The following is a 23,676-nucleotide window of genomic DNA, read 5'->3' as shown; positions in this document are numbered from 1 at the left end:
CCGGCCACTCCTGCGTTTTTTCCGGAAACGGTAGCGTTTCCATCCACACGCCCATAAAACGCCATGTTTCCGCCCAGTAACACCCATTTCCTGTCAATCACACTACGATCGCCGGAGCGAAGAAAAAGCCGTGAGTAAAAATCCTTTCTTCATAGCAAAATTACTTGGCGCAGTCGCAGTGCGAACATTGCGCATGCGTACTAAGCGGATTTTCACTGCGATGCGAAGAAAAAGAACGAGCGAACGACTCGGAATGAGGGCCATTATACAGTAACACCAGGGGACGTGTCTGGGTGATGACTGGAGAGGTGACTGCTGGGAATGGGACATTATACAGTAACATGAGGGGATGTGTCTGGGTGATGACTGGAGAGGTGACTGCTGGGAATGGGACATTATACAGTAACATGAGGGGATGTGTCTGGGTGATGACTGGAGAGGTGACTGCTGGGAATGGGACAGTATACAGTAACACCAGGGGACGTGTCTGGGTGATGACTGGAGAGGTGACTGCTGGGAATGGGACATTATACAGTAACACCAGGGGATGTGTCTGGGTGATGACTGGAGAGGTGACTGCTGGGAATGGGACATTATACAGTAACACCAGGGGATGTGTCTGGGTGATGACTGGAGAGGTGACTGCTGGGAATGGGACATTATACAGTAACACCAGGGAATGTGTCTGGGTGATGACTGGAGAGGTGACTGCTGGGAATGGGACATTATACAGTAACACCAGGGGATGTGTCTGGGTGATGACTGGAGAGGTGACTGCTGGGAATGGGACATTATACAGTAACACCAGGGGATGTGTCTGGGTGATGACTGGAGAGGTGACTGCTGGGAATGGGGCATTATACAGTAACACCAGGGGATGTGTCTGGGTGATGACTGGAGAGGTGACTGCTGGGAATGGGGCATTATACAGTAACATGAGGGGATGTGTCTGGGTGATGACTGGAGAGGTGACTGCTGGGAATGGGACATTATACAGTAACACCAGGGAATGTGTCTGGGTGATGACTGGAGAGGTGACTGCTGGGAATGGGGCATTATACAGTAACACCAGGGGATGTGTCTGGGTGATGACTGGAGAGGTGACTGCTGGGAATGGGGCATTATACAGTAACATGAGGGGATGTGTCTGGGTGATGACTGGAGAGGTGACTGCTGGGAATGGGACATTATACAGTAACACCAGGGAATGTGTCTGGGTGATGACTGGAGAGGTGACTGCTGGGAATGGGACATTATACAGTAACACCAGGGGATATGTCTGGGTGATGATTGGAGAGGTGACTGCTGGGAATGGAGCATTATATAGTAACACCAGGGGATGTGTCTGGGTGAGGACTGGAGAGGTGACTGCTGGGAATGGAACATTATACAGTAACACCAGGGGATGTGTCTGGGTGATGACTGGAGAGGTGACTGCTGGGAATGGGACATTATACAGTAACACCAGGGAATGTGTCTGGGTGATGACTGGAGAGGTGACTGCTGGGAATGGGACATTATACAGTAACACCAGGGGATATGTCTGGGTGATGACTGGAGAGGTGACTGCTGGGAATGGAGCATTATATAGTAACACCAGGGGATGTGTCTGGGTGAGGACTGGAGAGGTGACTGCTGGGAATGGAACATTATACAGTAACACCAGGGGATGTGTCTGGGTGATGACTGTATCATTGTGTGTGTCAGGTTCCTATAAGGTGTTAGGATGTCACTGTCTATGTCTCCATGCAGGAGGAGGAGTATATAGAGGAACACAGGGGTCTGTACAAGGACGTGATGATGGAGAATCACTGGCCCCTCACATCACTGGGTAAGAGGAGACTGTCATGTATTGTACAGGGGAGAGCAGGTATGGAGGCCCCTATATACACATCACCTGATAATCACATATATACACTGTACTCAGTCACTGTGTGTCTCCTACAGATGGGCCCAGTAACAGAGATACCCCAGAGAGATGTCCCCGTCCTCTGTATTCCCAGGATTGTACAGAGGAGAATCACAGGACCCCACAGGAGGATCAGGTAGGTGGGATTTAGGGTCTCCCAATATACCAAAGTGACTGTCACTGGGCTGATACTGAGGTGGGACAGAAGCAAATAAGAGCAAGTAGGTGACACCGTGCTGCAGTGCAGGGGGCAGATTTGGGAGGAGCGTATCCAATCTCAAATCTAAATTAATCTATCATAATAAAACTGCCCAGTACTTGTTGGGCTTCGTGTCAAAGCAGCCAGTATTTACCCTGCATGCAATGACAATAAATGTATGTGCCCCCTTGTAGTGCAGCATGGTTTGTCCAAATGCAAAGTTATATGATGTGCAGAGCAGCTGTGTGTCTCATACACTGATATTATACTGTTTCCTCTCCAGTAATAACATCAGGCATTACACTTTATATTCTCTGATCTATTTAGGGTGAACAGCTGACTGATAGAAAAATAAATGATATAGACAGAGAAGAAGAGACGTATGTGACTGATATGAAGGCAGAAGCTATAGAGGGAGAAGAAGAGACGTATGTGACTGATATAAAGGCAGAAGATATAGAGGGAGAAGAGACGTATGTGACTGATGTGAAGGCAGAAGATATAGAGGGAGAAGAAGAGACGTATGTGACTGATATGAAGGCAGAAGATATAGAGGGAGAAGAAGAGACGTATGTGACTGATATGAAGGCAGAAGCTATAGAGGGAGAAGAAGAGACGTATGTGACTGATATAAAGGCAGAAGATATAGAGGGAGAAGAGACGTATGTGACTGACATGAAGGCAGAAGATATAGAGGGAGAAGAAGAGACGTATGTGACTGATATGAAGGCAGAAGATATAGAGGGAGAAGAAGAGACGTATGTGACTGATATGAAGGCAGAAGATACAGAGGGAGAAGAAGAGACGTATGTGACTGATATGAAGGCAGAAGATATAGAGGGAGAAGAAGAGACGTATGTGACTGATATGAAGGCAGAAGATATAGAGGGAGAAGAAGAGACGTATGTGACTGATATGAAGGCAGAAGGTATAGAGGGAGAAGAGACGTATTTGACTGATATGAAGGCAGAAGCTATAGAGGGAGAAGAAGAGACGTATGTGACTGATATGAAGGCAGAAGATATAGAGGGAGAAGAAGAGACGTATGTGGCTGATATGAAGGCAGAAGATACAGAGGGAGAAGAAGAGACGTATGTAAGGGGTGATCAGCAGTGTAAGGAGGAGGAGATCCCTACAGACATCAGCACAGGTGAGTAATAATCACTTTTTACAGATAAGTCACATATTCTCCTTTCCCAGTAACTACAGCAATCTCTTATCCTACACCCTCCTCGGTCAGTACAACTAATGAGGGAAATGTATCTCCTTTGTGGGGAACTCAGGAACTATCAGCCCCTATTATACTCCTGCTCTCCCCCTCACATCAGGTCACTGTGTGTTACCAGCCCAGAGATCTAACCAGTCTCCTCCCCACACTCTCTGGTGTATCTCATACATCAGGAGCCATCAGCCCCTATTATACACCTGCTCTCCCCCTCACATCATGTCACTGTGTGTTACCAGCCCAGAGATCTGACCAGTCTCCTCTCCACACTCTCTGTTGTATCTCATACATCAGGAGCCATCAGCCCCTATTATACTCCTGCTCTCCCCCTCACATCATGTCACTGTGTGTTACCAGCAGTCATACTGTGTGCTAGCAGTACCTCTGCCTATGGTATTACATGCTATATTATGTACGAAATGGATGTGTTATTTGTGGCATGGTGTGGCTGCTTCTGGGGCACAGGCTCGGGGTTACTCATTCCACGTGACACAATGCTTAGGAAATATCTGGCGCAGCCCCTGTCATGTATACACATGCTCCTGTAACATCCGACCTCAGGGAATTGGCCAATGAGCGGCTCCTGTTACTGAGTTGGCAGCATCTGAGTCTTGCTACCGTTGCCTTAGGTATATAAAACATTTATTGAGCTTGTCTATGGGAACCTGCATTCATAATCCTGCACCTTCCCTGCTGATTACCTGTCCACTGGCACTTGGATGACGGCCTTCTCTGGCTACTGATCCATGGCTTTAAGGTCACACCAATGGTTCGTTATGGAAGTATCTTCAGGAGCGTTTACCTTCAGCATCCATTAATATATAATCCTGCAATCTCCAAGGTGGTAAAGGAGGAGTAGCGGGAAAAGGCGGCCAGGACCCTATCAGAGGGGTGTGATCAGACCCAAGTAAGATAACAGGAGATGGCCCCACCCTCAAGCTCCGCCGCGATGGAAGAGATTGCTTTTGTCCAAAGTCTTTCAAAATATTCAAGATTGAGGGTGGAGAGTGCTGGGGGTTAGATATATATGATAGAACATCGTCTGCAAAAGCCGAGAGACGCACATCTGCAGTACCAATTTGAATTCCCTGGAATGAAGGTGAAGTTTGCAGGATTTGAAAGAGCGCGTCTATTTCCAAACTGAATAATAAAGGTGAGAGGGGGCAGCCTTGACGTCTACCTCTCTGCATGCTTATTGAAGGGCCTTGTAATCCATTAACAATTAAAGAGGGAGTAGGCGAGGAGTAAAGATAATGAAGCATTTGTATAAGGGGCGAATTCACGCTTCTCAAGGAACCGAAACAGATGAGGCCAAACTATGGTGTCAAAAGCTTTATGAGTATCTAAGCTTAGCAGTTTACAGTTAGGATTCGAGGAATTAGAAGCGACAAGAGCGGTTCGTATTGCCTTTACCGAGTGACGACTTAGGACAAAGCATACCTGGTGATGAGTTACTAGCTCAGGGAGTATGCTCTGAAGCCTATTGGCCATGACTTTTGCAAATATTTTAAATTCAGTATTTAATAAGGAGATGGGTCTATATGCCTCCACCGAGGCAGTGTCCTTGCCTGGTTTGGGTAATAGAGTTGTAAATGCGTGAGAAAATGAGGGAATGTTTGGAAAAAGTTTACCATAAAGTTCAAGGAGAGTTGGGGTAATCTAATTTTGGAGGAGTTTGAAATATATCCCAGTGTACCCATCCGGGCCAGGAGATTTGTGCGGTAATAGGTTATTAATCACCATCTCTAGCTCTCCTTCCGTTATGTCTGCCAACAAAAGATCTTTCTGAGCCTGAGTGTGGGGAGATTTGCTTCATTCAAAAGTGTTGAATGTAAATCAGTATGAAAGGGTCTTGCGGCATATAGTTCAGCATAAAACTGAGTAAACTGTGAAAGTATCTCTGATGTCTTAAGGAGGACTCTACCAGATGCCTGATTCTTAATTGAGGAAATAAATGTGCGTTTTTTCCAGGGTTTTGACATCATGGATAGCAGTTTTCCAGTTTTATTACCCCAATGATAAAAATAATGTTTTGTGTAATCCAAGCGTTGAGTTGCCTGTGAGGTCAAAAAGGACTCTAGCAATTTTTTGTGTTTGTAGATATGAACCTAAAGTTGAGTCAGAAGGGCAGGTGACATAATCAGGAGAACTGTGTTACAGCTTCCTGTAATGTGTGATATTTGCTAGCATTATCCTTTTATCATTTTGCTACATAACCTATGATGTGGCCCCACATCACCGCCTTTGACGATTCCCAGAAAAGCACCCAGTCTTCCCAGTGCTCAATGTTGTCATCCAAGAAGTTATTACAAGTATATATCAAGAAGCGCTTAAAATCTTCCGACTGAGCCAAGTAATCTGGAAATCAGCAAAAGCGGTCCCGAGGATGAGCATTTTGTAAATAGAGGGATAAATTAATGGAGGCATGATCAGATATTATAATATCTCCTATGTCTGTTGATGTAACCTGGGTCAGGAGTGAAGTATCTATCAAACAGTAATGGATACGCGTTAGAGAGTTGTGTGCTGTAGCATGATGTGTAAACGTTCTATCCGCCATATTCAATAGACGCCAGGGGTCCCCTAAGTGGTGTGTGTCTTTTACTTCCTGTATACAACCCCAACATTGTGACGTAATCCTAGCAGCAGGTGGGGATTTATCAATTGTTGGGTCATCAACCGTATTGAAATCACCTCCAATAATCAATGAATATATAATACAGCTAGCCAGCCTTTGATTTAAGTCATGGAAAAACGTGCCTTGACTAACATTGTGTGCATACACATTAACCAAAGTGTATCGGGTGCCTCCCAGCTCCACATCCACCACCATATAACGACCATTAGGATCACACATAGTCTAATATGGTATACCGCAAATCTTTATGGAAAAGCGCAGCCACCCCACGTGACTTCGAGTGGTAAGACGCCGATATGCATTCCCCGATACAAGAAGCCTGAAGAGTGGAGCCATCCCCCACCACCCAGGGACTTTCCTGCAGGAAGATTACCTGAGAACATAGCCTACGATTATGTGTAAGTACCTTTTTGTGTTTTATTGGGGAATTAAGGCCTCCCACATTCCAGCATAGCAAGGAAATATGTAATGGGGTTCAGAAAGTAGAGACATCATCAGCCTGTGCTGCCATCAGGTTTATCAGAAAGAGAATTTCCCTTGAGAAACTGGCCCATAGCATCCCCTTGCGGCTCCCCCCCTCCCCCTCACAAGCACCTTTTTAACTCTTGTAGCTTTTGAAAAAAAATATTTATGAAATCGGGGCTGTCTGGCATGAGGGGCATAGAGAGAAGTGAGGGGGACATATTTATTACGAATCTTCCCAACTAGAATCAAAGATCTACCATTGCAATCCACCCACTTATTTTCCAGGTGAAAGGGGCAGGATCTACTAGAAAGGATGGCTACACTACAGGAGATATAGCATGTTGGGTAGTTATTGGTAAACTGAGGGGGAGAGTGCAGTGGAACATGTGATTCCTGAATGGCCACCACCTCTGCCTTCTGGTAAGCAAAATATTTTAGTGCAAGACGTCTCTTATATTGAGAATTAAGACCCTTTACATTAAGACTTAAAAACTTCACCATAATAGAGAGATTCCAGATCATGGTATGAAACCTCTAGGATCATCTGTGGAAAGTCCAATAGAGTCTGTAGGGTGCGTGCATACTTCAAAACTATCAAATAACAACAGAAAAAATAAAATAGGAACACAAAATGGAAGACAAACAGAAATAGCGTCCATAAAGGAGCTAGAGATTCCATCACTAGTGTACCGTGACAGAAAGGTGGAAAAAGGTGGCCCACTGACTACCCGAACTAGCCATACAAGAGTGCAAAATATAGCGTTATAGTAACAGTTGTAGAAAGAAATAAAATATAGCATAACATAGTACTAAGAAAAAGCAATATATACAACGCTTATAAACTGGATATGGAAAAAACAATTAGGTTTTATTATATAGAATTTGTTGCAACAATTAATTTAAAAATCAATTCATAGATGTACATCAAGTATATATAAAAATAAATTAAAAGATAGGGCAAACACAGCAATTAGTTTGGTATATTACCATACAAGAAGTTGGGCAGAGTTGGTTTGTGTATACTCCAAGGAACTTATGCCACAGTCCTGGGAGCAATTTCCAATGCTGGCAGATAAAAGTTCACAGAAATCTTGAGGACAGACCTTTGCTTTGTTCCGAGCAACAACCCAGTCCTATTTAAAGTTTGGTCTCCTGTATTTTTAGTGGATGTCTGCCGAATCCCCGTTTTGGCTTGTATAAAGGACTTCTAGTCTTGTTCCAAGTATAAGGTGGTGGAGTCTGTAGTGCCCAACTTCTCTTAACCAACGCGTTTCACTGTATCAACCGCTTTATCAAGGTATGTGTGCCTGCTGTAAAGGTGCCCGTTTTAAAGGCTGTGCTGATTGCCCATTGTTAGCAGCTGAGGATAATTTCAACATAATCAAATAACTCAAAAACAAAACCATATCCAGTTTAAAATGTTAGTAAGTATAGGAGACAAATGCATATATATATATATATATATATATATATAAGTGCTTTTAGTGCATATTCATTACGATATATAATAAAAACAAAAGAAATCAGAATTTCCTGTCTGTGAATCCAATCACATGACCACCAGGATCATTTCCTGTATTTGGAACGCATATATATCCAATCATTAGCTGCCTATGGTAAATTTACTGACCATGTGACTGACTGTTTGTAAATACAGCCAGCCCTATGGTCAGCCTGCGTCCCCATGCGTGTGTCCATCTCCGTCCGGTGGCCCGATCACGTGCGTCCGATCATGTGATCTAGCCCCGTGACTGGCGCGCGTCGCCGGAAGAATGTCATTCCCTTAGTCTGATGCTAAGAGCGGTCACGTGATCGGACCCTCCATAACACATCATTGCCCTTAGTTCAATACATGAATCTACATCCCTTTGAAGTATCGTTTTACCAGCATCTTTGATTATACTTAAGTATTTCCTACTGCTGGTTCTATATAGATATTTGATTATCAGAAAATATATATCTTTTAAGACATTAAGATTTCTAATAGGTATATATTTTGCCAGTATGTGTCTGGATCACATGACTATATTTAACCAATAAACATTCTGATATTCAAACAGTGTAAACATTCTTATATTAAGACAGTATAGATTTTTCAATACATGTAGTAAACCCTTATATCTTCTCATTTCTTATAACAGTCAGATATTAGTTTAAAACAATATATCTATATATGTATATAACTGAGGAGCTTAATAAAGATGTTTTAATTCAATCTTTTCTATTTTGCTCACTACTGACATCTTGAGGTTGGATGCCATAATTATAAGTTTAACAAGGAAAATAAATATATATATATACATATATATCTCTAACAATTGGAATGTGCTATCAAATATCTGCCATCCCACAATTGTTACGCTTCGGACCATTATCTTAGGTTGCTATAATACTACATTTAATTCTAATGCCTCGTTGAGGCCACTTGGATATAGAGAATTTAATTGAAATGTCCAGAAGATCTCTTGTCAACATAATCTAGTGAATCTATCGCCCCCCCGGTTGGTTTGTGTTATATGTTCTAATCCAACGAGTCTTAGGGAACTAGGGTCCTTCTTGTGATGGTACAAGAAATCTCTTGATACACTATGTTTTGTTACCCCATTAGTAATATTTCTGCGATGTTCCATAAATCTGGATTTCAAAGCTCTAGTTGTTCTACCCACATATTTTAGATTGCATCCACATTCCAATAGGTATACAACCCATGTTGTGTTGCAATTAATGAAGCCGGAGATGTTTATGTATTTTTCCTTTGATATTATATTCACCATTTTGGTTTTGCTACGTGCATGTAAACACGTCATACACCTGCTGGCCCCACATTTATAAAATCCATTGGGTTTTGTGGTTAGCCAGCCTTTTCCAGATTTTTCATCTGTATCAGCTCCTAGTCAACTAAAGAGTTTAATACAGTTTTCAAAGATTTGTTTTTTTCTAAAAATAAATTCCGGTTGTGTAGGAAGAATACTACCCAAAATGGGATCATTTTGGAGCATATGATAATTTTGTTTTTATTATATTTTTAATGTTATTTTATTTACTATTAAACTTAGATATGAAGGCTAGTTCTCTTTTGCCTGACAGAGTTTTTTTTTTTTTTGGACGAAGAAGAGTATCTCTTTCTATTTTCTCTACTTCAGAGATAGCTTTGCTGTGGGTAATCTCTATCTGAAAAAGATTCCATTAGTTTCATAGCCTGTGTTTTAAATGATTGCGTCGAGGAACAATTCCTTTTGACTCTTAGTAATTGTCCTTTGGGAATATTATTTTTCCAGGATGGGTAATGCGCACTCCTATAATTTAAATATGAGTTATGGCTTACATCTTTTACATAATTAGAAGTATATATGTGATTATCAATTACTTCTAGAGTGATATCCAAGAAGTTGATCTTGGAAGTGCCGAAGTTAGAAGTGAAAGTTAAATTAAATGTGTTGGTGTTGAAAGACTTAACTAAATCTGTGAACGTGTCATAATCCCCATCCCAAATAAAAAATAGGTCATCGATGTACCGCCCATAGAGGACGAGACGCTCGCCGAGCCCGCCTCCCCAAATTAGGTCCTCTTCAAGCTGACCAACATATAGGTTGGCGTAACTCGGTGCAAATCTCGTCACCTTAACAAGCGCCGAACCTATTACCTTGGTAATTTTCCTTTTATAACATAGTACTAGTCTTATTCTCAATGTAACCAAAGGTGGTAAAAGCAAAGAACATATCCTGATATCCAATTTAGGTGCTACCAACATAGTTATAAGGGTAACAGGATGCTAGACGAATCAGTCATGCTTTGCCTGAACACCTAAGCATTCTATAAAGGTATACATAACAGTGGAAAGAATGTCAGACCATATAGCAATTAAATAGCACACCAAAAAAAAAAGATATGTTTTAAACTCATAACAAGAGCAAATAAATCTGGGCAAAAAATAGATCCATGCCCAGTAACTTAGTCCCAGTTGGCACATGTTACAGTAGGAAACAAGCTCTGAGTGTCTCTAACAGTCTTACTCCTTTACCATATTAATTTGAAACAGAAGACCACTCCTGCGGGATGGGTTTAGGTTAAGTGTCATGGAGGACAACAGGAATGTCCCACTTTCTCAGAATAGCAGAGCCATCCTCGGGTGAAGGTATCACTGTGAAGGCACCATTTCGCATCACAATAAGCTTAGTAGGAAAGCCCCATTTGTATTACACATTTACTTTGCATAAAGCTGTAGCATTTGGGTTGAACAGATGTCTTTTGGCCAGCGTCGCAGGAGAAAGATACGGAAATATCTGCAGATTATCCAGATACTCAGCCGTGGATGAGGAAGACAAATCAGCCTGTAGAATGTGTTCTTTAATATGAAAAAAGTGGACCCTGAGCAGAGTGTCCCTTGGTGCTTGGATAGGGGCCTGTTTGGACTTTGGAAGTGTATGTAGCCTATCAGTAAGAAAGTCAGCGGCAGAAGCCTTCGGTAAAAGTTTCTGAATGAGGTCCGTGGCATAATCCTAAAGCTCAGCATTTGTAACAGAATCCGGAATGCCCATTATTCTGATATTATTTCTCAGAGACCTGTCTTCTAAATCAATGACTATCACGAATGGAGACCATGTCTTCCTGAAGAGTGTCGTGCTGAAATCAGATCATTGTGAGACGCAACAATCTCTTTCATCTTAGTCTGTACGAGTGCCAATCTCACTGATATCGGACCTCAAAGCTTGAATATTAGAGTTAAGTTCTGAGGTTATTTCAGTCCTTATGTCACGATCCGGGTGACTGGTCATTTTCTACCAGTTAGGTGTCTCCTGAGATTGGCTCAGCGTGCCAGGCCCGGGTCATAACTATGTTTTGGTTACATTTCATTTTTATGTTACCTGCAGCGCCGGCTCAGCGGCCTTCGTAGTGTTTTCACCTGGCTTGGTCTGGCGTCCTTAGCCTTGTCGTGGCCGTCACTGCTGCGCCCGTGATCCTGCCGCGTGGAGACTGAGTGTGGCGTCCTCTGTTAACCACAGCCGCCACTGTCATCCCTGTGGCCGCTGTGCGTGTAGTGTGGAGTCTTCTGCCGTGGCTACCGACGCCATTGTTGTTTGGCATATGGTTCTTTCCCCTTCAAACTCTGTCAATGGGTGCAGCCATGTTGGATCAAGTCACATGTCAGTCTTCTTACCAATCCGTAGCGCTGCTGGTGCCTGCGTCAAGTTGTCAGCCAATGCCTGCTCATCAGTGGGTATAAATATCCTGTCCCAGCACCCAGGAAATTGTCAGTGCTTCAATTGTCTTCACAGTGATTCCAGCGGTCAGCTTCATTAAAGACTCTCCTGTGTTATACTCTGCAGTACAGTCTGACTCCCCTGTGTCTATACTCTGCAGTACAGTCTGACTCCCCTGTGTCTATACTCTGCAGTACAGCCTGACTCCCCTGTGTCTACACTCTGCGGTGCAGTCTGCTTCTCCTGTGATAACTCTCTGCGCAGCAGCCTGCTTCTCCTGTGATAACTCTCTGCGCAGCAGCCTGCTTCTCCTGTGATAACTCTATGCGGTGCAGCCTTCCCCTGTGATAACTCTCTGCGGTGCAGCCTTCTCCTGTGATAACTCTCTGCGATGCAGTCTGCTTCTCCTGTGATGACTCTCTGCGATGCAGTCTGCTTCTCCTGTGATAACTCTGTGGTGCAGCAGCCTGCTTCTCCTGTGATAACTCTCTGCGGTGCAGCCTGCTTCTCCTGTGATAACTCTGCGGTGCAGCCTGCTTCTCCTGTGATAACTCTCTGCGATGCAGTCTGCTTCTCCTGTGATAAGAAATTTGATAGAAAGCGCTAAATTATGATTTAATGTATTTATAAATGAGTTATGAATCGTATCAAGTGCGGTACCTGTATGGAAAAAAAAGGGATTAGTATAAAATGTTTACACTCTTTTGAGTGAATATGTTTAGGAGTGCCTAGCAACACTTTTTGATTTTATTACTCCCGGGTTGCCCGTGATAATTCCTACCTTTCCCTGTACTTAGATGATCCTGGCCAGCTGGGAGCACATATAACATTTAACAACAATAAATAATGATCTCCTGTGATAACTCCCTGCAATGCAGCCTGCTTCTCCTGTGATAACTCTCTGCGGTGCAGCCTGCTTCTCCTGTGATACCTCTCTGCGGTGCAGCCTGCTTCTCCTGTGATAACTGTCTGCGGTGCAGCCTGCTTCTCCTGTGATAACTCTCTGCGGTGCAGCCTGCTTCTCCTGTGATACCTCTCTGCGGTGCAGCCTGCTTCTCCTGTGATAACTCTCTGCGGTGCAGCCTGCTTCTCCTGTGATAACTCTCTGCGGTGCAGCCTGCTTCTCCTGTGATAACTCCCTGCAATGCAGCCTGCTTCTCCTGTGATACCTCTCTGCGGTGCAGCCTGCTTCTCCTGTGATAACTCTCTGCGGTGCAGCCTGCTTCTCCTGTGATAACTCTCTGCGGTGCAGCCTGCTTCTCCTGTGATAACTCTCTGCGGTGCAGTCTGCTTCTCCTGTGATAACTCTCTGCGGTGCAGTCTGCTTCTCCTGTGATAACTCTCTGCGGTGCAGCCTGCTTCTCCTGTGATAACTCTCTGCACATCAGCCTGCTCCTGTGATAACTCTCTGCGCAGCAGCCTGCTTCTCCTGTGATAACTCTATGCGGTGCAGTCTGCTTCTCCTGTGATAACTTTCTGCGGTGCAGCCTGCTTCTCCTGTGATAATTCTCTGCGGTGCAGTCTGCTTCTCCTGTGATAACTCTCTGCGGAGCAGCCTGCTTCTCCTGTGATAATTCTCTGCGGTGCAGTCTGCTTCTCCTGTGATAACTCTCTGCGGAGCAGCCTGCTTCTCCTGTGATAACCCTCTGCGGTGCAGCCTGCTTCTCCTGTGATAACTCTCTGCGGTGCAGCCTGCTTCTCCTGTGATAACTCTCTGCACATCAGCCTGCTCCTGTGATAACTCTCTGCGCAGCAGCCTGCTTCTCCTGTGATAACTCTATGCGGTGCAGTCTGCTTCTCCTGTGATAACTTTCTGCGGTGCAGCCTGCTTCTCCTGTGATAACTCCCTGCGATGCAGTCTGACTTTCCTACTATGGCACCCTGTGTCGGCAGAGTATATGCTTTGGCTAATAGTAGCTATTCTCCAGTGGATCTCTGTTCACATTTATTCAACACTACAGTTAAGTGCTATTCCTGCTACCTCTAGCATCATTCTCATATTCCTGCTATCTCTAGCATCAGTCTCATATTCCTGCTATCTCTAGCATCATTCTCATATTCCTGCTATCTCTAGCATCATTCTCATATTCCTGCTATCTCTAGCATCATTCTCATATTCCTGCTATCTCTAGCATCATTCTCATATTCCTGCTATCTCTAGCATCATTCTCATATTCCTGCCATCTCTAGCATCATTCTCATATTCCTGCCATCTCTAGCATCATTCTCATATTCCTGCCATCTCTAGCATCATTCTCATATTCCTGTATCTCTAGCATCATTCTCATATTCCTGCCATCTCTAGCATCATTCTCATATTCCTGCTATCTCTAGCATCATTCTCATATTCCTGCCATCTCTAGCATCATTCTCATATTCCTGTATCTCTAGCATCATTCTCATATTCCTGCCATCTCTAGCATCATTCTCATATTCCTGTATCTCTAGCATCATTCTCCTATTCCTGCTATCTCTAGCATCATTCTCATATTCCTGCTATCTCTAGCATCATTCTCATATTCCTGCTATCTCTAGCATCATTCTCATATTCCTGCTATCTCTAGCATCATTCTCATATTCCTGCTATCTCTAGCATCAGTCTCATATTCCTGCTATCTCTAGCATCATTCTCCTATTCCTCCTATCTCTAGCATCATTCTCCTATTCCTGCCATCTCTAGCATCAGTCTCATATTCCTGCTATCTCTAGCATCATTCTCATATTCCTGCTATCTCTAGCATCATTCTCATATCCCTGTGATCTCTAGCATCATTCTCATATCCCTGTGATCTCTAGCATCATTCTCATATTCCTGTATCTCTAGCATCATTCTCATATTCCTGCTATCTCTAGCATCATTCTCCTATTCCTGCTATCTCTAGCATCATTCTCATATTCCTGCTATCTCTAGCATCATTCTCATATTCCTGCTATCTCTAGCATCATTCTCATATTCCTGTATCTCTAGCATCATTCTCATATTCCTGCTATCTCTAGCATCATTCTCATATTCCTGCTATCTCTAGCATCATTCTCATATTCCTGCTATCTCTAGCATCATTCTCCTATTCCTGCTATCTCTAGCATCATTCTCATATTCCTGCTATCTCTAGCATCTTTCTCATATTCCTGCTATCTCTAGCATCATTCTCATATTCCTGCTATCTCTAGCATCATTCTCCTATTCCTCCTATCTCTAGCATCATTCTCCTATTCCTGCCATCTGTAGCATCAGTCTCATATTCCTGCTATCTCTAGCATCATTCTCATATTCCTGCTATCTCTAGCATCATTCTCATATTCCTGTCATCTCTAGCATCATTCTCCTATTCCTGCTATCTCTAGCATCATTCTCATATTCCTGCTATCTCTAGCATCATTCTCATATTCCTGCTATCTCTAGCATCATTCTCATATTCCTGCTATCTCTAGCATCATTCTCATATTCCTGCTATCTCTAGCATCATTCTCATATTCCTGCCATCTCTAGCATCATTCTCATATTCCTGCCATCTCTAGCATCATTCTCATATTCCTGCCATCTCTAGCATCATTCTCATATTCCTGTATCTCTAGCATCATTCTCATATTCCTGCTATCTCTAGCATCATTCTCATATTCCTGCTATCTCTAGCATCATTCTCATATTCCTGCTATCTCTAGCATCATTCTCATATTCCTACTATCTCTTGCATCATTCTCCTATTCCTGCTATCTCTAGCATCATTCTCATATTCCTGCTATCTCTAGCATCATTCTCATATTCCTGCTATCTCTAGCATCATTCTCATATTCCTGCCATCTCTAGCATCATTCTCATATTCCTGTATCTCTAGCATCATTCTCATATTCCTGCTATCTCTAGCATCATTCTCCTATTCCTGCTATCTCTAGCATCATTCTCATATTCCTGCTATCTCTAGCATCATTATCATATTCCTGCTATCTCTAGCATCATTCTCATATTCCTGCTATCTCTAGCATCATTCTCATATTCCTGCTATCTCTAGCATCATTCTCATATTCCTCCTATCTCTAGCATCATTCTCATATTCCTCCTATCTCTAGCATCATTCTCATATTCCTCCTATCTCTAGCATCATTCTCATATTCCTCCTATCTCTAGCATCATTCTCATATTCCTCCTATCTCTAGCATCATTCTCATATTCCTGCTATCTCTAGCATCAGTCTCATATTCCTGCTATCTCTAGCATCAGTCTCATATTCCTGCTATCTCTAGCATCAGTCTCATATTCCTGCTATCTCTAGCATCAGTCTCATATTCCTGCTATCTCTAGCATCAGTCTCATATTCCTGCTATCTCTAGCATCATTCTCCTATTCCTCCTATCTCTAGCATCATTCTCCTATTCCTGCCATCTCTAGCATGATTCTCATATTCCTGTATCTCTAGCATCATTCTCATATTCCTGCCATCTCTAGCATCATTCTCCTATTCCTGTATCTCTAGCATCATTCTCCTATTCCTGCTATCTCTAGCATCATTCTCCTATTCCTGCCATCTCTAGCATCATTCTCCTATTCCTCCTATCTCTAGCATCATTCTCATATTCCTGCTATCTCTAGCATCATTCTCATATTCCTGTATCTCTAGCATCATTCTCATATTCCTGCCATCTCTAGCATCATTCTCCTATTCCTGTATCTCTAGCATCATTCTCCTATTCCTGCTATCTCTAGCATCATTCTCCTATTCCTGCCATCTCTAGCATCATTCTCCTATTCCTGCCATCTCTAGCATCATTCTCCTATTCCTGCCATCTCTAGCATCATTCTCCTATTCCTGCCATCTCTAGCATCAGTCTCCTATTCCTGCCATCTCTAGCATCATTCTCCTATTCCTGCCATCTCTAGCATCATTCTCCTATTCCTGCCATCTCTAGCATCATTCTCATATTCCTGCCATCTCTAGCATCATTCTCCTATTCCTGCCATCTCTAGCATCATTCTCCTATTCCTGCCATCTCTAGCATCATTCTCCTATTCCTGCCATCTCTAGCATCATTCTCCTATTCCTGCCATCTCTAGCATCATTCTCCTATTCCTGCCATCTCTAGCATCATTCTCCTATTCCTGCCATCTCTAGCATCATTCTCCTATTCCTGCCATCTCTAGCATCATTCTCCTATTCCTGCCATCTCTAGCATCATTCTCCTATTCCTGCCATCTCTAGCATCATTCTCCTATTCCTGCCATCTCTAGCATCATTCTCCTATTCCTGCCATCTCTAGCATCATTCTCCTATTCCTGCCATCTCTAGCATCATTCTCCTATTCCTGCCATCTCTAGCATCATTCTCCTATTCCTGCCATCTCTAGCATCATTCTCCTATTCCTGCCATCTCTAGCATCATTCTCCTATTCCTGCCATCTCTAGCATCATTCTCCTATTCCTGCCATCTCTAGCATCATTCTCCTATTCCTGCCATCTCTAGCATCATTCTCCTATTCCTGCCATCTCTAGCATCATTCTCCTATTCCTGCCATCTCTAGCATCATTCTCCTATTCCTGCCATCTCTAGCATCATTCTCCTATTCCTGCCATCTCTAGCATCATTCTCCTATTCCTGCCATCTCTAGCATCATTCTCCTATTCCTGCCATCTCTAGCATCATTCTCCTATTCCTGCCATCTCTAGCATCATTCTCCTATTCCTGCCATCTCTAGCATCATTCTCCTATTCCTGCCATCTCTAGCATCATTCTCCTATTCCTGCCATCTCTAGCATCATTCTCCTATTCCTGCCATCTCTAGCATCATTCTCCTATTCCTGCCATCTCTAGTATCAGTCTCATATTCCTGCCATCTCTAGCATCAGTCTCATATTCCTGCTATCTCTAGCATCATTCTCATATTCCTGTATCTCTAGCATCATTCTCCTATTCCTGCTATCTCTAGCATCATTCTCCTATTCCTGCTATCTCTAGCATCATTCTCCTATTCCTGCCATCTCTAGCATCATTCTCATATTCCTGCCATCTCTAGCATCATTCTCCTATTCCTGCCATCTCTAGCATCATTCTCATATTCCTGCCATCTCTAGCATCATTCTCATATTCCTGCCATCTCTAGCATCATTCTCATATTCCTGCCATCTCTAGCATCATTCTCATATTCCTGCCATCTCTAGCATCATTCTCCTATTCCTGCCATCTCTAGCATCATTCTCCTATTCCTGCCATCTCTAGCATCATTCTCCTATTCCTGCCATCTCTAGCATCATTCTCCTATTCCTGCCATCTCTAGCATCATTCTCCTATTCCTGCCATCTCTAGCATCATTCTCCTATTCCTGCCATCTCTAGCATCATTCTCCTATTCCTGCCATCTCTAGCATCATTCTCCTATTCCTGCCATCTCTAGCATCATTCTCCTATTCCTGCCATCTCTAGCATCATTCTCCTATTCCTGCCATCTCTAGCATCATTCTCCTATTCCTGCCATCTCTAGCATCATTCTCCTATTCCTGCCATCTCTAGCATCATTCTCCTATTCCTGCCATCTCTAGCATCATTCTCCTATTCCTGCCATCTCTAGCATCATTCTCCTATTCCTGCCATCTCTAGCATCATTCTCCTATTCCTGCCATCTCTAGCATCATTCTCCTATTCCTGCCATCTCTAGCATCATTCTCCTATTCCTGCCATCTCTAGCATCATTCTCCTATTCCTGCCATCTCTAGCATCATTCTCCTATTCCTGCCATCTCTAGCATCATTCTCCTATTCCTGCCATCTCTAGCATCATTCTCCTATTCCTGCCATCTCTAGCATCATTAAACATCTTCACTACGTTTCAGGTTCTGGTCTCAAACCAGTTGAAGTCCAGAGACTCTTTTCACGTTTATTGTTTTGTTTCACCTTTCATGACTTTTATTATTAAATAAACACCTTAAAGTCACTTCCAGTTGTCTTGGTCACGCCTTCGGGCATTGGTGCTGCAGCTCCTGCACATGTCTAGGAGTCCCAATATACCTCCTAAGTTTCATTACCTATCAGCCCCTACAACTGAGGCTTCTCGCTACCAACACCAGCCCTCAGTTGTGACACCTTAAATGTAAACAACAGATAATGTATAGAGCGTAGAGTAACAGGACCATCTAGAGCGTCTTATGACGTTTTCAGCCATTACAGCTGGGCTGTGCATTTACAAGAAGAAGCAGATGATGTTGTTGTAGTGGTCTCAGAAGGACCACCTGAATTCGAGGTACCAAAGAGATGGACAGGTGGGGCCGATTTGGTACCTTTTTAACCTTTTTGGGAGGCATGGTAAGCTGGAAACAGCAGTAGTACGCTGTCAGGAGGTTACATCAAGATGACTCCGTTCAAAATGACATTCTTAGTCGGGGTGACGGGAGTATACGAGCCACAATTTCAAGTAAACATGATGTAATGCAAATTAAATAACACAGTAATGACTGAGAAATTCCACTAGAGGTCAGCGTGATCACAGAAGTGAAGTACTCAGCACAGAAAGACAAGTGGTAAAATATAATCGTGAATAAATCCACAATATACTGTGAGGTTGTAATAAATTACGGTGTAATGAGCTGTACTCAGATGATACTTGATACTGGGCTCTGCATGTAGACTGAGAGGAAGTAGAATATAGTGGTACCATATAAACAGGTAGTTTCACCTCCAGGAAAATGCTTCAGTTTAGTGTAGTGACCCCAGTCTGGCCATCAGGACCCTTATTTAGCAGCTTATATCAATTTCCATCCTTATTGAAGGCAGATACAGAAGGCAAAGCATGCGATGGCGGGCGCTAGGATCCAAAATGGCAGCCACCTCACTTCCCAATATCACCACTGGGGACTGTGGGCAGCCCGTTCTGTCCCAGCAGTAGCGGAAGCTGCGCACCCGTATGTGCGGGACAGTGAACTCCCGCCCGAGGCGCCTCCACGTCAGGTGGCCGGAGCGTGCAGGAGAGACTGGTCACAACCAGCCCCGGATTACAGCCCGCGGCTTTACTAGGTCGCGGCGGTGAACGGTGGCTGGTGCGAGCAGAGTTTTGCGGCTATAGGACATCAGGAGGGCTGGGACTTATTGATTGGATCTTGGTCCCAGCGGCGGCTGGGAGCTGTCTGGTAGGGTAGGTAAGAAGCCACTTAGTGAGGAGAGCTCCAAAAAGCATGTCTGGATGGACTCAGGCCACGCCCCTTTTATTTATTATTTTATATACTTACAGGGGTGACGGGTTTGGTACATCCCTGCAAAGGCAGATCCAATCTCTTTCTCATCAGACTCTGCTGTCTTCCCTGCACTCTCACTCAGATGTTCACTGCTTTCAGTAGCACACATATGAGAAGCAGAAGTATGGCGGCAGCTGTATATATTCTGATATGTAATTCTCTGTATCATACTTACCGTACACACATCCTTATTACTATTGAGAGTATAGAGGAAAGACACTGATTATGTGGGTGTTAAAGTGGATTATAACTTAGCAAATGATGATGATTGAAGGGTATTATATGGTGTATTGCATGTAAAGTACCTTGTTCCACACCTACTCTGTTATAGCAATATACCCTATATAAGGGTAAGTAACACATGTACAGGCTTACCCGCGTATGAGCACACACATAAAGGAATGCTACCTTACCAATGCTTCCAGGAGTAACGTTAGGAGACATTTCTCTGATCCATCAGCTCATACGACTGATGTTATTGTTCATCTAGAATCTCCAATTCATACGATACGTTCCCCATCTATTGTTTTACATTGGTGCTGACATAGGACTTGGTGAGTGACTACATCTCCATTTATACTTCATGGTTAGTTACCAGTACAATAGAGAGATATATCTAAGGGTGTGTACACACGGTGAGACCCCTGCTATGTTCGATTTTGACAATGCAATTTCCTTTGAACTCCCCCAGAGCCCAGATAGCACAGATTGTACAGATTTTGACTGTCTGTGCTTGAGATTTTGTCTATGTACGATTTTGACTAAGTGCCAATTTTGACTATACTATGTACTAGATTGTACACTAGATAGTCACAATTGACTTTCCTGCACAGTCTATCTAGCCTTACGATACCGACCCCACGGGAGCGCGCATCGGGATCGAATCTGTATCGCAAGCTGCCTAGCACCATGAGATATGCACTAACTTTTCATAAGATTTTGACTATATAGTCAAAATCTCACAGATTTATCTCAACATGTGTACACACCCTAAGTCTTATTATAATATTATATTTGTTATTGTGAATGTCCTCGGGAGGGTGGACACAATGATAGCCTGAGACACTATTATAAAGCCTTCATTAAAAGTTATGTTTTATTATACACACATTTACAATTAAGTGTCCCAGAGAGTGGTCTTCTATTTGCAAGATTAATATTGTTACAGAAAATGTCACATTTCCATAATGTGTTTTATTTCCAGCAGATGAACACACAAGCAGGAATATCTCAGAAGGACATCTAATGTTATCCCCGGACTGTGAAATAAAAGATGATGACAGTATACAGGATTCTCCAGGAGATAACCCCATTACCCCAATTATACATCCAGCTCTATCATCTGATCCCTCTGATCCTGGGAAATATTCTCCTGATCACTCTGATATTGGAGCATCTGTTACAGCTCTGATAGTAGATACAGTGTTTCCCTGTTCTATAGATGCCAAATGTTTTACACAGAACACAAACCTTATTACCCATCAACCAGCTAAGGCAGATGAGAGGCCATTTCCATGTTCTGAGTGTGGGAAATGTTTTACATGGAAATCAGCTCTTGTTAGACATCAGAAAAGTCACACAGGTGATAATACATTTCCATGTTCTAACTGCGGGAAATGTTTTACATGGAAATCAGCTCTTGTTAGACATCAGAAAAGTCACACAGGTGATAATACATTTCCATGTTCTGAGTGTGGGAATTGTTTTACCGAGAAATCACAACTTGTTATACATCAGAGAAGTCACACAGGTGAGAATACATTTACATGTTCTGAGTGTGAGAAATGTTTTGCTTGCAAATCAGCTCTTGTTACACATCAGAGAAGTCACACAGGTGAGAAGCCGTTTACATGTTCTGAGTGTGAGAAATGTTTTGCACAAAAATCAAATCTTGTTGCACATCAGAGAATTCACACAGGTGAGAAGCCATTTTCTTGCTCTGAGTGTGGGAAAAGTTTTACATACAATTCAGCTCTTGTTAGACATCAGAGAATTCACACAGGTGAGAAGCCATTTTCTTGCTCTGAGTGTGGGAAATGTTTTTTACATAATTCACATTTTGTTACACATCAGAGAATTCACACAGGTGAGAAGCCATTTTCTTGCTCTGAGTGTGGGAAATGTTTTGCACAGAAATCACAACTTGTTGCACATCAGAGAAGTCACACAGGTGAGAAGCCATTTTCTTGTTCTGATTGTGGGAAATGTTTTACTCATAATTTTAAACTTGTTGCACATCAGAGAAGTGACACAGGTGAGAGGTCATTTCCATGTTCTGAGAAATAAGCTCTTGTCGCACACAATAGACATCACTCAGGTTAGGAACCATTTTATTCTTGAGTATACTTATCATTGCCATGTAACGTTCTTCAAGGTTCTTATCCTATCTCCCATGCTTTTTGCAATATATATGCTACCGCAGGGTGAAGCAATCAGACGTCATGTCCTCGTTTACCACTGCTATGCCGATGAATTGTCTTTTGCTCTGAGTACTGAACCCAATACCAATCCTAAATGTCTAGCTGAGCTCCAGGTGTGGGGGATGCCAGTTGGCTGTGACTCAGTCCTGGTGAAACAGTTCCTTATGATAGCTCACCAACAAAGGGCAGGGCTACAGCTCAGCTTTGCCTACCAACCAGACTTACACTTGGGGGTTCAGAGTTACAAAATGCTTATCCGGTGTGGAATCTTGGTGTCCTGGATGGTGGAGTGACACTTAGATATCAGATAACAGCCACAATCAGATCCTCATCTGAGGAACATAGCCAGACTCAAGCACTTGATTCCCTCAGAAGAATGACCTACAGTCAATACATGCATTTGTATCATCACACATAGGCCTCTGTAATATCCTCTACCTGGGTCTCCCAGTAAAACAATTGCACCACTTGTAGCTTGTACAGAATCCAGCAGCCAGGCTTTTAGCTAATCAGCCTGTTCCTGCCACAAAATGCCCATTCTCTGCTCCCTCCACCGGCTGCCTGTAAGATAGTGACTGTACTACATAATCTGCTTACTGATGTCACGATCCGGGTATCTGGACGCCATTACTTACCCTTCAGATGCCTCCTAAGGCGGGCTCAGCGTTCCAGGACCGGATTCCGCTGTTCCTGAGTTTCCACATGCAGAGTGTCAGAGTGGTGTTTTCATCAGCCGCGGCCTCCGCTGTGCCCGCGTGGTTAAATGTGCATCTATCAGCCTGGCGTCTCCGGTGGCCGGCGCCGCCATTACTGTTTCCCAGACCACATGGATTACAAACCAAACTTCCCTCCAAGTGTCTGCATGGGCGCAGCCATCTTGGATTTTGTCATCTGATCATTTCCACCAATCTGCTGTCTGTATTGTTGTTTTGCATAATTGCCTAGCCAACCCCTTCCTTGCTGCAGGTATAAGTAAGCTGTGCCTGAGCAAGGAAGACGTCAGTGCTTTGGTTGTCAAACCTAGTTCCTGTTTGTCTCTCTCCTGTGATTGTCTTCCAGGTTCCAGCTCCTGTCTCAAGACTTCCACCATAGAGACCCGCACCAGCATTCCACCTGCGGTGTAGCCTGACTCTCCAATCCATTGTGGATTCATCTGTTTCCAGCTACAACATTACCTGCTTCCAGATCAGCTTCCAGCAGAGTACAGCTTCCCTTAAAGGGCCGGTGTCCTTTCTACACTTTACCACTCTCCACCGGTATTATTATTTCTCCGCTCTCAAATTCTACATTTCAGTTCATATTTCATCGCTCCCAAGTTCATTTATTATTTAACTGGATCCAGCCAGTATCCACTCCGTGCTAACAACAGTCTGGTTCCAGCCAGTATCCACAGCAGCTGTTTTACC

General features: G+C 43.3%; 2 protein-coding genes across 2 annotated transcripts in view; one reads left to right on the top strand and one right to left on the bottom strand.

Annotated features, from left to right (window-relative positions):
• LOC134984092 (gastrula zinc finger protein XlCGF48.2-like) overlaps positions 1–23,210 on the top strand; it is a 58,474-nt gene extending 35,264 nt beyond the window's left edge. The window contains exons 4-7 of the mRNA XM_063949724.1: positions 1,753–1,831; positions 1,948–2,045; positions 2,436–3,258; positions 21,058–23,210. Coding sequence (XP_063805794.1) covers positions 1,753–1,831; positions 1,948–2,045; positions 2,436–3,258; positions 21,058–22,136 — 2,079 coding nt within the window. The 3' untranslated portion in view covers positions 22,137–23,210. The remainder of the gene's footprint in view (positions 1–1,752; positions 1,832–1,947; positions 2,046–2,435; positions 3,259–21,057) is intronic.
• The window catches only part of LOC134984095 (zinc finger protein 850-like), a 228,955-nt gene that overhangs the window by 97,681 nt on the left and 107,598 nt on the right, over positions 1–23,676 (bottom strand). The window lies entirely within an intron of this gene.

The sequence above is a fragment of the Pseudophryne corroboree genome (genome assembly GCF_028390025.1).
Source record: "Pseudophryne corroboree isolate aPseCor3 chromosome 3 unlocalized genomic scaffold, aPseCor3.hap2 SUPER_3_unloc_35, whole genome shotgun sequence".
NCBI lineage: Eukaryota > Metazoa > Chordata > Amphibia > Anura > Myobatrachidae > Pseudophryne > Pseudophryne corroboree.
This window is presented reverse-complemented; position numbering and strand designations above follow the sequence as displayed.